At 40.4% G+C, this 17,553-nt stretch overlaps 2 protein-coding genes across 2 annotated transcripts in view; one reads left to right on the forward strand and one right to left on the reverse strand.

Annotated features, from left to right (window-relative positions):
* The first annotated feature begins 151 nt into the window (after positions 1–151).
* rtn4ip1 (reticulon 4 interacting protein 1) lies at positions 152–16,589 on the forward strand. The gene is made up of 9 exons (XM_069661216.1): positions 152–677; positions 2,357–2,508; positions 3,905–3,973; positions 5,652–5,776; positions 6,207–6,255; positions 8,022–8,158; positions 8,445–8,628; positions 14,901–14,993; positions 15,408–16,589. Exons 1-9 carry the CDS (start codon positions 404–406, stop codon positions 15,531–15,533), a joined length of 1,209 nt encoding a protein of 402 aa, XP_069517317.1. The 5' UTR covers positions 152–403; the 3' UTR covers positions 15,534–16,589.
* crybg1a (crystallin beta-gamma domain containing 1a) overlaps positions 16,380–17,553 on the reverse strand; it is a 58,247-nt gene continuing 57,073 nt past the window's right edge. The window contains exon 23 of the mRNA XM_069661215.1: positions 16,380–17,355. Coding sequence (XP_069517316.1) covers positions 17,267–17,355 — 89 coding nt within the window. The 3' untranslated portion in view covers positions 16,380–17,266. The remainder of the gene's footprint in view (positions 17,356–17,553) is intronic.

The raw sequence follows: 17,553 nt of genomic DNA on the forward strand, positions 1-17,553 counted from the left end.
ATTAAAAACAACCTTCGCACAGTGTGCAGCACAAGCAGGCCGCCATGTTTGTTTCGGTATTCAACGTGTAACAACGCCTTCTGTGATTGGACAGCTGCTGAGGAAACCGCGCTCTGATTGGTGGAGAAGCATAGACACCGGTCGAGGAAGTAGCATGTTACGGAAGAGGACTTTGATTTGAAAATGATTAAAAACTTCGGAATTATTGCCTTTATCAGCTCGTTTAATTGAGAAGACAAAATTTATAACCAGAAGGTGGTTGTAGTTAATCAATTACGTTAACAAGTGATTTATTAATCTAGCAAACTGGCTGTACAGTTTACAGTCTTCACCTCTATCAGTGATTACTAACTCTGCTAAATTACAGTTGTACTTTTATTTGACAATATTTAAGAGTTGGAAGATGAGTTCTGTCAGACACTTGTACAGAAGGTGCTGGTTTCATCTTAGTAAATCACGCTGTGTGGAAATGACCTGTAATGGCAGCCAGAAGAGACTGTTAAGTACGACCAAAAGCTGCAGAACCATCATGCCAGCTTGGGTTATAGATAAATACGGAAGCAATGATGTGTTACGGTTCACTAAAAATGCCAGCTTTCCCGTCATCAACTACCCCAATGAGGTTATTGTCAAAGTCTCTGCAGCAGGACTGAATCCTCTTGACATCAGCATGAGAGGTGAGTGACAAATCTGTGATCATGTTTAAAGTGACATCATATTAAGATATTGAATACATGTATTGTATATGAATATTATAAATATTCCCAAGTGAATGCATATCAAAGCTTTAAAACTTGAAATGGAAAAAAAGGTATTGAAAAGTGAGCAACACATTCAAGACTGGTTAGACGGATGTGTCCTGTGGTTCCATGTTTCTTAAAATGAATCATGCACCCGTCATTCCCCCCCACACAGCCAGTGTCTGCTTAACCACTCTGTGATCTGTGGTTAGCATATGTGTGGGTGGATAGAAAGGGGTACATGAAGTGGTAGGTATTAAGTTTGGCGGAAAATTTAGGTTTTACTGCCTGGATTGCACTTTTGCATAGGGAAAGGGGTTACATGGTTCCTGCTTTACACGCAAGCTTATTTGAATAGGATCAAAGGATGACGCACATTAAACAACATTACTCTTTTATTACTTCCTCTTATCATTTGTTTGTGAAAATATCCCTGTGGTGTAAAACACACAAACATTATTTCGCATGGTGAGGCTTAAACATCCAAGTGAAGCTACAGTGCAGCAGGCCTTTAGGTGACCTAAACACCTTTCTTATATCCTTGATTCTGTAGCACCTCTTTTAATTTAATTTAATTTAATTACCGTAATCTAAAACAAACATTTAAACATATTTATGATGGATATTTTGAACACAGAGAAAACAATGAGCATTAAACCCAAAATACAACAATGACTGATAGAAAAACCATAAAAGCAAACAAAGTAGAATAATTCTTAAAAATCAAATAACAATAAATTATGTACAATATATAGTATACAATAAATCGATTTTAGTATGTAAAATAACATTATAACAAAATACATTAGATACAGTTATAGTTAGCACTGTAACTGTATTTGTTGAAATAAACATTATATAACATTAACCTTGTTCAACACCTTATAGTTTCTGTAGTTTTCATCAATGTTCAAATGTGTTTGGTAGGTATTTGGTTTCGTCTGAAAACAAAGTGTTGGAAAAATAAAAAGTCAGTGGATCACCTTCTCCATTGCTGCTGCCTCCCTCTGGAACTCTCTCCCCCAACACCTCACACTCTCACACTCACACTCACTCCCTTCTTTCAAAGCTGCACTCAAAACTCACCTACTTAAATCTGCTTTAAATCTGGGATCCCTCATTATGTTATTTTTGTAACTGTCTTTAATATACAGATATATTTAACTTAACTAATGTATGTACCTTGATTGTTTTACACTGTTTATTGCTTTTACTGTCTCAGCTATTGTGGTGTAAGTGTTGGTCAGTCAAAACAAACGACTGAAAGACAACACCATGGACTTAAGGTTTATTTGATGAGTATTTCTCATGATTTTCTTACATTCTAGATCAAACAGGAAACTGATCATTTAAGAAAATAATCGGATTATTATGTCAGTCTATGGTCTATGGTTCCAAAGGTTGACACAACATGTTTTACTGTTAATATTACTGCAGATTTTTACAACCTGACAATCACTTTGGTGTCTTTGATCTTGTCCTTTTCTGTTTTGTTTAGTTTTAGTTATCTTGTGCTGTCGCTGCATTAAACTGTCTCCTGTAATATTTTTCTTATTCTCATGCTTTGATTGTTCTCAAGCTTTTGCGGTCATCAGAAACTCTTTACTTCCTGTCAGGTGGCTATGGTGCTGCAACATTGTCCATGAAGAGAGACCCTCTGAACATCAAGCAGTCCGGCAGCGAGTTCCCTCTCGTCCTGGGGCGGGACGTGTCAGGGGTCGTCATGGAGTGCGGCCTGGATGTGAAGTACTTCAGAGAGAGGGATGAGGTAAACCAGGCAGACCGCAGATGAGAAGTAAAATGAAGTTGTGTGTATATCCAAGAGATTGCATAAAATCATGTGGTAAAAAAATGACCCTTTTTATGCAATCAGAACATTAATATTTATATTCTATTGATGCATTTATTACAGGCCCTGCAACATCCAGCGTCTTTTTGTAGTCTGAACAAAGGCACTAAGATTTGCCCAAAGTCAAAGTATTAATCAAAACAAAAATCAATGCAAGGTTTTTGAGAATCGATGCAACAAACAAAAAGAATGATTTCCTGATACTCAATACTTTATTACAACGCCTAGTATAACCACTTCATTATACATGCAGAAAGGCCCCCTGTTTATGGAAACAACTTGTTCATGCACGCTGTGAGTCATGCATGAATAAAGCATGAGTGTAAAATGTGTCGTCAGGTGTCCTGTCAACAAAAACATCTATCTGCAGAAACAACAAAACACCTTGTTAAAAGACAGATTAGACAAGAATTATTGAGACACAAAGGTAAACAGTGAAAACAACCTGTGCCTGGAGTCGATGCTTGGCAGGAACACTGTCAGCATGTCACTATGGTAACCACCTGTAGTGCTGGTGTAATACTACAGGGCTGCTTTCTTGGCTGACATAAGGCTCCGTAATGCCACCCAAGTGTTATCACCACAGTGTATCTGAGCACCTGCGATGACCTGGTTCATCCTCGCCTAGCAGCCTTGTACGATTTATCACATCCATCCATCTTCCAGGATTATGCACCGTCATCCCTGCCCCGCTTTGTGGCTTGACTCGAATCTTTTCCAAGTTTCAGTTTAAGAGAACCTCTGAGGTAGAACAGGAATCCGAGCAGCACCTGTGAGATGCCGTTAAGTCTTATTGAACTAACGTTGCAGACCTATACATGTCTCACCTGATTTCTTATTAGCTGTTTTTTTAATGAGTTAAATTTAGCAGCAATTAGGGCTGCAACTAAAGATTGAATACAAGGTTGCCAAATTAAGTGCAGAAGCCCATTAAGTGCAAGGATGCACCGACACACCCGCTCAGTTTGTCTAGAAAGTTTTCCAAAGCCTCTGCTCAAGTCTACTTTTCAAGTTTCAAGTTTCAAGTGATTCTGTTGGAGGTTTCCAGCGATGCTGCAGCTGTTGTCCCTTGGCTGGCTTCTGGAAAGCTGGCCAATCAGAGGAAAGTGGGTTTTTAGGGCTAGGAGCCAAGGAGCTTGTTTCAGACAGAAGCTAAACTTAGGGAAGAAAGCCAGTACAAGATAAATAAGGATTTTTTCTCAAATTGAATCATGCAAAGCCACTCTAGTGGAGTCCCAGAATAAAAATATAAGGCTGTAAATGAGCAGGAAAGTTCCTCTTTAACAAGTGTTGTGTTGCTCTGTGTCTCCCTCAGGTGTGGGCGGCTATCCCTCCGTGGAAGCAGGGCAGCCTGGCTGAGTTTGTGGTGCTGAGTGCCAACGAGGTATTGTTACTCTGACTCTAATGTTTTTAGTGATGCAGCACATTTTTCATCTAGCTGAGTTTTCCTTCTATCTGTGGGAAGTAATTTAAAAGCATATTAAGTAGTTTTACACATACAAGGGATTTGTCTTTGTGTCTTGGGTGCATAATGACAAACTTAGAAATGGACAAAAAATCAAAGCACATAAACAACAGTACTCTTACAGTTAACACACTTTGATTAAATCAATAAAAGAAGAAAAATATGAGACCATAATGTCTCATCATCATCATCATCATCATCTTCGTCATTTATTTTTTTAAATCCTCGGGAAAACGCATTGAGGGAGAGCCCTCATTTACTTTGGTGCCGAGGTACAGACAACAATAGAGCAGATACAAATAAAATCATCACATAAGGCTAGGGGGTAGCCATGTAACACGTTCAATATTTTTAAAGTGTCATGTCATAGCTGTACAATTCGTGCAGGAATGTGCAGGATATTTACATGGGATTGGATTGGATTAGATTTATTTCGAACATGTACAAAAGAAGGTCATACAGAAAACAATAATTACACAAATAGAAAGCAGTAACAGATTGTCGAATAGGTGATGACTCTGTATACACATCCGAAAGGGAGTGGGAAGAAGTACAAACTTATTTAATCCCACCCCCTCTCCATAAGTCATTTTTCAATTATTTTCCAGCTTCCTTATATATAAATCTCAATAATTATTTACCTAAACTTACCTATATATATATATATATATAGTGTTAATACAAATATATTACTAATATGTTCATATATCAAATATATAACTTCATTATTTACATAATTATTTATTGTAACCAAAAATATGATTTCATCGATATAAATGTATATCAATAACAAACCAATTAATAAACAGTAAACAAACACCCGGTTATAATCAGACACCTTCATCCCTGTACCTTGTGAAAATCATATCCTTATACCTCTTTTTGAATAGGTTTATGTTTGGACATCCCTTGAGCTCATCATTCAAAGTGTTCCATCGCTTCACCCCACAGACAGAAATACAAAAACTTTTCTTGGTTGTGCGCACCCTAACATTTTTTAAATTAAATAATCCCCTTAAATTGTAACTTCCTTCTCTTTCAGTGAACATTTTTGTATATTTCCTGGTAGTTGCTTATTTTTTTCTTTTAACATAATTTGTGCAGTTTGAAATTCCACCAGATCTGCAAATTTTAATATTTCTGACTGTAAAAATAGTGAGTTTGTATGATCCTGATACCCAGCATTGTGAACTATCCTTATCCTTATTGCTGAACATACACACGTTTACTTTATGAAACACAGAGGAAAAACTGCATGTACAGAGATAATAATCCAGAGGATGTGGGTCAATGTAACAGATAAGAGTCAGATGTACAAGCTTTATAAAGATCAAATGACAGTCTGTGCCTGAGGAGGTCTTATTGAGGAGGCTTCTGTTGTGGTGAGATGTGTAAAATATACATTTATTTGAAAATGAACAGGCTTCCTTTCTCGTGCTGCTTATCACCAAAGCATACAAATAAAAACATGTGAAGTACCATCAAGCAAACTTTCAGATCCTTTTTCGCGATGACTCAACTTCAGTTATGCTCCTGAAGTTGTTGAGGCAGTGCTACTTGTCTAACTTTTATCATTATAAATGTGTGTTGTGCTCAGGTCTCTCATAAACCAAAGTCACTGAGCCACATCGAGGCAGCAGCCATCCCCTACGTGGCAACCACTGCCTGGTCTGCACTCGTTAACACCGGTGGGCTCAGCAAGGACAACTGTGCCAAGAAGCGGTGAGGGAATATGGACAGGCACTGCCACACACACACACACACACACACACACACACACACACACACACACACACACACACACACACACACACACACACACACACACACACACACACACACACACAACTTCCACTTAATCCCTTTCCACCCTAAAAAGAAGCTCCCTGTCTTTGATCTGGCCAATTATTTCACTCCATCCGAGCTTAGCCCCCTGTTAGCCTGCCCTGCTCTGTAATGAGCCTCGAGGTGCTCTGTTTCTCTGGCTGCCGCTCAGACGCTCGCTCGCTCTGCTGTGAAGTTGACACCCTGAAGCCCAGAGTGCAACTGACATGAATCCTAATGAGGGAGAATCTGTGCAACAATAGTGTGGAGAACGTTGTCGACACATTCTTGTTTTTTTAAACGTGCGCTGTTTCTCTTCCCCCTGCAGAATTCTGATCCTCGGAGGCTCCGGGGGAGTGGGAACATTTGCTATACAGGTACAGATGTTATTATGCAACACCTGCTCTAAATATGGCACTTTTTACTTATACTTAACGACAGCCGTGTTAGAATAAACAAGAGCGCTCATCCTGAAGTAAACAGTGGTGTTCGGTCGATCAGTTTGGCCTGTCAGGTTTCAGACTCTGCCACACGTCTTACGTCTTACCTGCTGACCTGAATACTGTAGCTCACGTTACACAGACGTTAACACTTCATCTCATTAATCATACATTCTCTGTGCCTCTCAAACATTCGCTAACATGCTGCTCCCTACAATTATCCACATCTTTACGTGTTTCAAGACAAATATGATAAGCGTTACTACAAAAACTGTGGAGAATTTCTTTTTGTCTGAGAGTTTCTTTTAAATAAACCAATGAAAGGACAACAAACAAACAAATACACAAACAAACAAACATAAGAGCCCAACACTCTGTGCAGCAGAGAACCGGGGGGGTTACAAAACAACTCTACTTTCCCAAATGTATCAAATATGTTGTTCCTGAGTCTCAAAACAAATGTTAATTTGTACATTACAAAAATGGAAAGCATCACATTAAACCAATCTGCTAGTTTACTGCGACTTAATCTCTATATATATTTACAGATGCTACATAGAAATGTAGACTCTGTAGGCAGGAACGTGGATTTTTGGGACAGCAAGTGTTCTGGTTTCCCTTTGTACTACGCTTGTAGCCCCGAGTAGTATTGACCAATCACGTATCAGCAGGCTGCGGGGTATGTAGGAAGAACAATCCGTGTGGAGAGCAAAAGCAGGCAGAATTCACTGTAATGACATCCCGGCTCCATCAACGTCATCTGCCAACGATTTAGCTTCTTATTAATCTCTATAAACAGACGTCTGCATGCTAACAGCTAACAATCTGTTCTAGATCAAAAATTCAACTTAAGACAAATTCCCTTGATGCTGTGTCACAAAAGCTGTTCAGCAGTCAGATTTCCTGACTTCCTTGAATGCATCATAAATGATGGCTCCAACCTCCATTCATCAAATGAGCATTTTAAAATAAGTTTCCATCTCCTCTTGAGGACAGACCTGACAAAGCTTCATGTTGTTCCTAATCTGCATCATGATGTTGTTCTTTCAGCAAACTGAAGAGCCGTTAATTAAAGTCGATCACAAGAAAATCTGTTTCTGTTTGGGCTTCATCCCGCTGAAGTAAGCCAGAGTGCAGCCTCTGTGTAACTTCCTGTTTACAGTGAAACTGAGACTCAGGACAGACAGATGAACGGGCGCTCCTCCGGGAGATGGAACGAACCAAGAGATGACAGCGTTTATTTAGCAGACGTATCTGGAGGGAGAACTTCACTTCACTTTGATCTGAACACACTGTCACTTCTCAAGCTGCTAACTGGACTGTAAACAATGCAGCGCACGGAGAAGGAAGTCTTGGCTAAATGCTGGCTAAACCGGACACGCCCGACATGTTCACCGTTGTCCCCAGAGGCTATAACGTTGTCAGACTATAGCCGATGGGTTCGGAGATTGACTCTGACCATTTCGTCATGCCGTTTTATTAGCAACAGGCATTATTCTGAATATGTAGAATGGGAAAGCCAATAAGATGCGCTGTCTTATAACCCGAATACAAAACCGGACAAGAAAAGAAAGTCTTCATTTTTAAAACGTTTTTTTCCGTATGATGTCTGATTGTGTTGGAGTAGCCTTTAATCCCAGAACAATCCCAACTTATAGGATAATGTGATCATATTTAAGTATGGAATCTGCCTTTGTGTTAAGATGCTGAAGGCCTGGGGAGCCCATGTAACTGTTACCTGCTCCCAGAATGCCGAGCGGTTTGTTAGGGAGCTGGGGGCGGACCATGTGGTGGACTACACTGCTGGACCTGTTGAGGAGCCGCTCAGGGCACTGGAGAAGTAAGAGAATCACACACACACACACACACACACACACATTTACAGTCCTTTTTCGTACATGTGGGTATTTAATTGGAGGTGGTGTATGTGCCCTTGTTACTGAGGTTCCTCCAGCCAGTGTCAGCTCGTTAGTGCGGGAAAACACAGAGTCCTTTCATTTTCTGACAAATGTAATCTCTTTGTAAATCTCTGTCCTCTGCAGAAACATCCCTTTTCTTTCCAAACTACCTCTTCATTTATACCCAATGACCCCAAACATACTGTAGGTTTCTGTGTCTCTCTTAAGGTTCAACCTGATCCTGGATAACGTCGGGGGAGACACAGAGCGTTGGGCACTGAGTCTGCTAAAGCCGTGGAGCGGAGCCAAGTATGTCACCCTTGTAACACCGTTCCTCCAGAACACCGACAGACTGGGCATCGCTGATGGCATGATGCAGACTGCTGCCACAATGGCCACCAAAGCACTCAAGGTATAATCACTGTAGAATAATACGGATGCTCTTGGACTCTTCAGTATATTGGTTCCTTAAGGGGGAACTATTTTTTTTTTTCTTTAATATATTCTTTTGGAATTGGTCCAGCAGATCGTTTCAGTTGGCAGCTGCTAAATGGATTTTAACGGCTGTAATGTCATCCTTTGCTGCAAATCAACCCAATCAAAGTACGTACCCTGAAAGTTCATGTTTGTGCCACTGACAGGCTCAGATTGTTATCAAGGGTTTGCAACATTACGGAAGGATCCCTGCAGACACAGACCTTTTTGTTAAAAGAGTAAGGTGCCTTTGTGTGACTTTGTCATAAATGTTTAGATCCAACACAATATTTGTGATATACGCGATAGCAGAAAAAGAAAATCCTCACAGCAGTAAAAAAAGCACTCCAATGTTCTGCAAGTTAAAACTACAGTGTTTGCCAGTGGAGTCTTGTGGCTTTTAAATAGAGGAACAGTTGTGGTTGCAATGATAGCATCTGAACATGTCAGTGGCTAAAACAAGCACTTTTAGAGAATTTACTTTGATTGTGCACATTTCCCCCCCTATAATGGTGCACCCATTGAGGTGCGTTTCGCAATTGCCGGCTAAAGCAAGCTGGAGGAAAACCAAACCTTTCTAAACCTTTTAGTAGTTAGACTCTAAAATATGTAAACATAGGGCCCAGGTTTAATAATACCAGAATAGCCCCTTAAACTGAATTAATTTAAAATTGTAATCTTGAGATCTCAATTTCCTTCTCTTTGGCGGCACCTGTGGCGATAAACGGTAATTGCAGGAGCACACTTCCCAGATATCCAGACAGTGCTGCATGTGTGACGTCCACGGTTGGCTCCGGTTGTAACTCCTGATTTTCCTGGCTGACGGTCGCTTTCCTTTTCAGACTGTTTGCTTCATCTGAGCGTCGAGTTTGTTTCTTCTTCTTTGGATTTTCACTTCTTGTTGAAGTTGTATCTGTAGTCATCCATCTTTTCTTTGTTTGTTCAGCCATAGTAGATTACTGTTTACTCGCAACACTTGCAGAGAGCGGAAATGCAGCCGCTTAGCTCCGCCTACCCTCTCTGGCAGACCAACCACTGCTGGCTGATGGAAAACGCGTCACTAACTGGGCGCACCAGCCACCCAGTCTGTAATACTGCAAATGCAAAGGCTTTCATCCGTGGACCATCGGCTCAGTCACCATTGTGTTACCTCAGTCGGCAATGTTACTTAACAGACATTTATTTAAATGAAAATCTGGGGGGTTTTTACTTTAAAAGCAAGATTTTTATCACATTGTGAATTATACTGATTCTGATATACTGTATGTTGCTGCTTGTGGGTGTAACACACACCGGGCATATTTCTGTTTTTCTTTCTATCTATTTTACTAAGCCAGGAATAAAATTCCTGAACAAACTTTTAAACTAAATTTTGGGTTAACATCTTGCACATTTTCTAGTTCAGTACATTTCTATCACCAGTCTCCCTCTAACACTTACCCTGCAAAAAAACCCATCACAACACCATCAGATGAGTCAGTTTAGCTGGTCTGATCAGAAGTGACACAGCTTCCTCATTTAGTAAAATTTGAAAAGTGTGTTGACACATCCCGTCTTTCAGACAACGTACGCACATTTTTTACTTTTTACCTCATGAACCTTGCTGAAAAGATAAAATGACCCACACACTTACTCCATATCACAAAAAAAATGTGATCCTACTTGGATCTTGGCCAGGTAATGCTCTGTGCTCTGTGATGGCAGGTGTGGTTAACAAGTACTGGATACTGTACAGTGAGTGTTTTTGCAGAAAGGAACACCGACAGGGTGAGCAGCACGGTCTTGTCTCACCCTGAAGGGGTTTCTCCACTTATTACATGGCCATTTACTTACATGTCATATTTCTGTTTTCCATTTAAAAATAGTTACACTGACAGTGAGAGTATCCCGTACTGTGTTCTGTTTGTTTACTTCATGTGCCGTAGATCTTTCTGTCATAGCCTTCAGTTTTTGCATCGTTTAGCCTTAATTGCTTTTTCTCTGCTGTTTTGTCTCTTTCCTTTTATTCCCTCTGTGTCATCAGCGGATTGATATGACTACAGTTAGTCCTCCAGGTTGTGTGATTAGAGCCGCATCCCTAGCAACGGTCTGTTCTTCATAGCAACGGTCTGTTATCGCGAATAGCACTTGGAATGCCGTAATTAACCAATCAGAATCAAGTATGTAACACAGCCGTGTAATAAACCAAACGATTCAGGATGATAAAAGTCAGAAATTTTTCTAAATTATTAATTAGAATGTAAAGAACACAATACATAGAGAACACAGAAGGTAAACTACACACTATCAAATATTTAAAAACATTATATCCAAATCTGCATCCCCTACGGTGAGAAATGTCAAGGAGGAAAAACAAGACAAAAACACAGATTGTGTCTGTACGCCACTCCATGAAAAGTTATTTTGATCAATACAGTGAGACGGAAACACACCGTGGTCACTTGCAGATTAAACCTGTATGTAGTTACAGAACATTTATTCTGATGCTATAAGAACCTTTATTCTGAAAGGAAGATTTCAACAAGATTTGGTAACCTTGTTCGTAACGTGTCAGTCATTTCCTCTCTGATGAAGGAAACAATTCTTTGCCAATATTGTAGATGTTGAAATATGTTTCCGGCCGCTGTGTTTGTCAGCCTCCAACAAATGGAGATTAAAACATCTATCCTGAAATACCATCAATGCATGTGCACAATATATGGTGTTATAGACACACACACACACACACACACACACACAGATACACACAGACAAACACACACACACACACACACACACACACACACACACGCACTCACAGATACACACACAGACACTCCTGGAGCTTAGTGTATTCAGTTTAAGTTGCATCCTGTCAGCGGGCCCACTGCGGTTAACTTGCATGCAGTGCAATTGTGGCTTGTGTGTGTGTGTGTGTGTGTGTGTGTGTGTGTATGTGTGTCAGACTGTCACCACTTCTTTCCTTTCAAGATAGAACAGAAAGATGTCTTTAAATTAGTGTGACAACACGCACACCAAACACCTTTGCTTCATTCTTGATTCAAGGCCTGGTAGCACCTTAAACCAAATGTGTGTTCTGTTATTTATAACTCTGAGTCATTTATGGTCCCCTGCAGAAGAACAAGGAGTCAGCCTTATACAGTTATATTTGTGATTCGTGAAAGGAAAATTGTGTATACGCTGCAAAACATCAGCTCTCAAAAACAAGAAAATAAACAATGAAATGGGGAATATACAACTTATAAAATAAGCAAAATCATGCCCCAAAAGGACGAGAAAATGTCAGATTAAAAACTGCATAAACAAACAGATATTTCAAAAATAGTTTGGGCAAACTAAAAACATAGACTTTAATCTGATTCAAGTCAAGGTTTAAAAACGTTGTTCTTAGTATGAAGGAAGCCTGCTTAAATGCTTAATTGATTGCTGTGCTGTGATCCATGATTCACAATAAAACAGTGTTTTGTATTCTGTCATTATCGATCCTAAAATGAAGAGATTAAAGATGGTTGAAGTAAAAAAAATCGGCCTTTTACGAAGCAGGTTTGGCCAGTGTTAATTGAACAGCTTTACAATTCTGCTAATTCTAGTTTAAAAAATTCTAGTAGGTTAAAAGACTCTTGTGTCTCTTGTGGTGACAAATCCACAGGAAATGATCTTCAGATTGTGCTTCCGTAGCTCTGTGGAGCATCTTAGCATCTTTAAGCTACGTGTTTTGGTTTTCTAGCTCATTAACCTACATTTATAGCCACAGTAAGCACCCCATTAAATGTTGTCTGTGCCACTTATAAATCTGCATATCAGCGCTCCGCTACAGAGACCGAAACTGTTGGTTTAAGTCAAAGACTGTCTATATAGAGTCATTGGTTTAAGTGTTCATTTTAAAACAATTTTGATGACACCTGTTGCAGTTTTGTTTCTGACTTCCTCACTGCTTTCAAGTAAAACGCAACTCAATTTACTCATGAAATGGAAACGGAAGAAAGAAAGTGGGACAGGGGATTAAGACGGGCGGGGGCCGCCCCGGAGGAACTTGCCTTTTTTTGTACATTTCTGTGTAACTGTCAAAGTGAGGGGTTTGCCCCCAGGGCAGACAGTAAGAGGAACGAATGCTGCCACATGTTTGTGTAGAAATATACTCCCTCACTAGTCACCTTTCTTTACTTCTTGCTCATCATTAAAAAAAAAAGTTTTCAGTGTCTCCCACCAAACGTTAACCCTTTCACCTCCTTCTTACTAAGTGAAATGAAAGTGTCTCATATGATGTAGTGCCTTTAAAGTGCCATAGAAATGTGTCTGTTTCAGTTTTCATAGAAGAGACTTTTATATTTTATATTTCTTTTTAAATGTCGCACCTCATGCTTCAGACGATGTAATAGAAGTAAAAATCGGAGTGCTGCGCTTCCTCAGGAAGGATCTACATTACAACAGCATTGTGTATCATCTGAGACAGATTATTCATTATGACGCAGGAGAGGTGTTTGTTTCCAGCTGCTGATGCTTTGTTTCAGAGTCTCACAGAGCTGTTATGGAAAGACACTTTACAGCTGAATGATGGGATCTCTGAGTGTGAAGAATGGTGGGAGGGATGTATATTGTTGGTTTAAAAAGAGGAAGCAAAAACTACTGTACACCTTCAGGTCTCATCTCGCATACAGTCTGTACTTCACTGTCAGTGAAAGGAAAAGAAGAGCGCCGACAGCTGGCCTGGTTGTCACATTGGTGTTGTTTCTAAACAGGCCTGAAGCAAACATGTTAAGTAACTGCTTTATAACAGAACAAATACCTACAACCCTACACACACGCACATAACAAAGGGAATCTTACCCTGCTGTTTAAGGCTCCACCCAGCCGTCTGACACACATGATACTCTTTTGTTGAGTCATGCACGTTTATGTATATATGTATAGTGTATGCATTAATGCATCTCTTTATGTTAAGGGCTTGTGTCCACTGACTTCTTTTGCGCTGGCAGCACCCACGACCTCAATTTCAGAGCGCTTGTTACCATCGCTTACTGTTGCTATGTTACGAAAGTTTTCTCTTGGCACTTCCGCTTCCCTCGGTAAAACCAAATACACCTGACACTGAGGGTTTTTGTGCTCAAAACGCTGCACTGTATTGGTTTTGTACAGAAAATAGGCGGACACAGGCCCTTATTGTGTGCATAGGTGTAGGTGGATACCCAAAGTAGGTTTACACATACAAGGAATTTGACTTGGTGTTTACAGAAAGATAAACACAGAAGAATAAAAATAAGTAAAAAGCTATTTAACAGTAGTACTCCTACTGTCAGTGAACTTCAGCAGAATAAGGTGAGAATAAGATATTAAAAAGCAATATCATACAAAATATATGTATGCACCAGGTGCAATTAAAGAGCTGTACAGATGTGCAGGTTTGTGCAAGATGATGGTAGTGCAAACATTTAACAGTATCAAATTAAAAACAGTGCAATGTAAACATACAGTATGTAGTCCAGAATGAACTCCACATTAATGTGATGTTAAGTGTGGATGAGAGTCCATGTCATGTGGTGGGGTGGGGTCGGGGCCTTGTAGACGAGGCTGGCAGCAGAGGGGAAGAAACTGTTCTTGTGTCGGGAGGTTTTGGTCCAGATGGAGCGCAGCCTCTTGCCAGAGGGGAGGGTCTCAAAGAGGCTGTGTCCGGGGTGAGAGGGGTCAGCCACAATCTTACCTGCACGCCTCAGGGTCCTGGAGGTGTACAGGTTGCAGCCCTCTCTCTGCAGAGCGGATGATACGCTGCAGCCTGCCCTTGTGCTTGGCAGTGGCAGCAGCGTACCAGATGATGATGGAGCAGGTGAGGATGGACTCAATGATGGCGGTGTAGAAGTGCACCATCATTGTCTTTGGCAGGTTGAACTTCAGCTGCCGCAGGGAGTACATCCTCTGCTGCCCCTTTTTGATGAGGGAGCCGATGTTCAGCTCCCACTGGAGGTCCTGGCTGATGACAGTCCCCAGGAAGCAGAATCACTCCACAGTGGAAACAGTGGAGTCACTGCATCCATGGAAGCCAGTAAAATTCGTAATGAGAAGAGGAAGCATTTGTTTCTTGTATTGTAGATGTTCAGTAGTAACATGTTCAATTTAACATGCTCTGTCATTTCCCTTCCCTCCAGTTTCAGGCCAAACCATCAAATTTGCATCATAAACTTCATCTTTAATAACACTGCTTCTGTTTCCTTGTAGCACCTGGTCAGTGGAGTTCACTACCGCTGGGGATTCTTTGCACCCAGTGGTCCTGCTCTGGATGAAATAAGGGCGATGGTGGATGCAGGAAAGGTAGGGTACAACATATAATAATAATAAACTATTCAAGGAGTGACAATGCAGTGACCTCTGTTCCCTCTGCTTCGTTTTAACCGTGTGCACATCAGCTGACCTCAGCCTCCATACATCCTAATGTTAGAACCGAGCTCCATCTCCTTCAGTGTCACACTGCGTCCAACCCCTCACTCTCTTTAAAGATAACAGCCCTCTTTCTGTCTAATTATGTTTCTTAATGAAGTGTGCTCCTGCCAAGCAATGTGTAAAATGCAGCAGCATCCAGACAAAAGCTGGTGGGAAGAAGCAACATCTATTTTCTGATTCTCCTCATTTGTTTGTGGCATTACGATAACTTTTATCACAGAAGGACATTCTAATTCAAAGCTTGCATGATCTCTGCTCAGCCTTCGCCTCTCTGCTCTCTGTCAGATCCGGGCGGTGGTGGAGGAGACCTTCAGCTTCTCTCAGGTTCCTCAGGCCTTCGACAAAATGGAGAAGGGTCACGCTCGAGGAAAGACCGTTGTCGAGATCAGCAAAGGAGGAGACGACGTATAGCACTGACTCACAGAGACTGTGTGCATTTGTCTGCACAATCATGACCCAAATATTTGAATTTCAAGGTCTAAGCTTTGCAAACCAGGAACAAAGACAAGGTAATTACTGGTGTAATGGTGATGAGTGTTTGTGTGGCTTTTGTAGTTTAACTGTACGTGTATGTAAGCTGCTCGTGGAGGCTTTAAAATATTTGGCTTTTTTTTTTTTAATAGTGCCTTGAATAAAGAAAATAAATATGCTAATATAAAGTACAGTGAACATATAAGCTCTGTCACATTAATAAAAGAGGAGTAAGCAAAATGGGAGCTTGTAAATTATATATTTCAACGGTATACTGAGCTGAAACTAATGCTGCCTATTACAATAAGTCCTCCATTGTGTTATACTGACAGGTATCGCTGACTATTAAACACAATACATTTCAAAAATACCACCTCTAAAATGATGAAGTTGTATCAATGTCTCTAAAAAAGGGGTCGGATTATCTCAACGGTTAAATTGCGCGTCACATATACAGAAGCTACCGTCCTCGATGTCGGGCCCAGAGTTCGACTCCCAGCTCATCCCCACTCTCTCTTCCTCTGTTTCCGACACTATCCACTGTCCTCTCTCTCTCTCTAACAATAAAGGCAGAAAAAAGGCGCCGAAAACATTGACTTGACAGTTAAAGGGTAATTTTAGTAGTTAAAATTGTGCCGTTTTTACATATAGCAGGGTATCTGAAATGCCTCCTTTAGCACCTAAAATGCAGTATTGTGTCGGAGAGTACGCCACTCACTGCACTGTCTTGACACTAAAATCTATTAGCCCGGCTTTTTTCAGTTTTAATTTTTACTTCATTTTACTTATTTGTTATTTTGTGCAACAAATCAGAAAAATAAGTGTGTATTTGGTTCCGAGCAGATGGTTTGTGCCACAGGCGGTGTCCTCTGATGAAAGCAATTCCACCATAAATCCATGGAAGATGAGATAACTCCCTTTACCTTCACAGAGTTACAGAGTGATTCACAGCAACATGTTATTAATGTCTAAAGAAAGAAAATGTTTTATTTTTTAAAAAAGATGAAAGAAATAAAATCACATCCTTATTTTCATGTGTAACAGTTTCTCTTTCACATTCACATATTTACAATCAGCAGGGAGCAGATTTTTCATTAAAGTCCTGCTTTGAAACTCAGATCTATACACGTGATGCTTATGTACAAATGAAAGCAGTAGTTTGTTTAAAAAGGTAAAAAATCCTAGAAAAGATATTAAAACTTTACAAGAGAACGTCTCACTCTACAGAGATCTTTGGAGTGTAGGCACATCAGACTTCATATTGCAGCTGTCAGTATACAGTATACATTCATATCTGCCAACATTATGATCAGAGAGCAGACACTGAAATCTTGCAGAAGAAAAGTACCATGAAGTAAAGAGCAGCATTAAGACAGGGCTGAGTCTTTGGATCGTAGTGTTCAAAATGAAGTGTCTAAAAATAATCATTCATACTGAAAAGAGATCTATTAACTGGATCTACTGTTGATCCAGTCAATAGCTACCCTCCTCAACAAGAGTAAACAAGAGTCAAAATACTGTGAAAGAGTGCCGTGTTTTCAAAAGACCCGAACTGGGTCCATCTCTGCATTTTGGGTTCCACAGTGGAGCTGCATCACAGGGCTCACTGGCCCCTGGCAGAGCTGCAGTGGAAGGCCGTTAGGGCCACAGCAGAGCTCCTCTGGAGCGTCAGATCAGAGGATCTGCAGAGTCCACCTTTGATTTAATTTCCTCTCATCGAATGTGTTGAGGATCACCTGGTTCCTGTCATACTGCTGACCACCTGTAGAGCAAAGACAAGAGAACACAAGTCAGTGTTTTTGCACTGTAATAATCTGATATTTTCCATCATTGCACCTCCTCAGTTCACCAGCAGATGGAGCTGTGGGATAAGGGCCGACATACTGGAGCTGTACCATATACGGAAGTTGGACCTGAATTATGTATTATATAAAATAAAACTTGACAAAGAAATGTTTAA

This window comes from Semicossyphus pulcher, unplaced genomic scaffold (genome assembly GCF_022749685.1).
Source record: "Semicossyphus pulcher isolate SPU_LCO1_2020_fin unplaced genomic scaffold, fSemPul1.0.p SCAF_14, whole genome shotgun sequence".
NCBI lineage: Eukaryota > Metazoa > Chordata > Actinopteri > Labriformes > Labridae > Semicossyphus > Semicossyphus pulcher.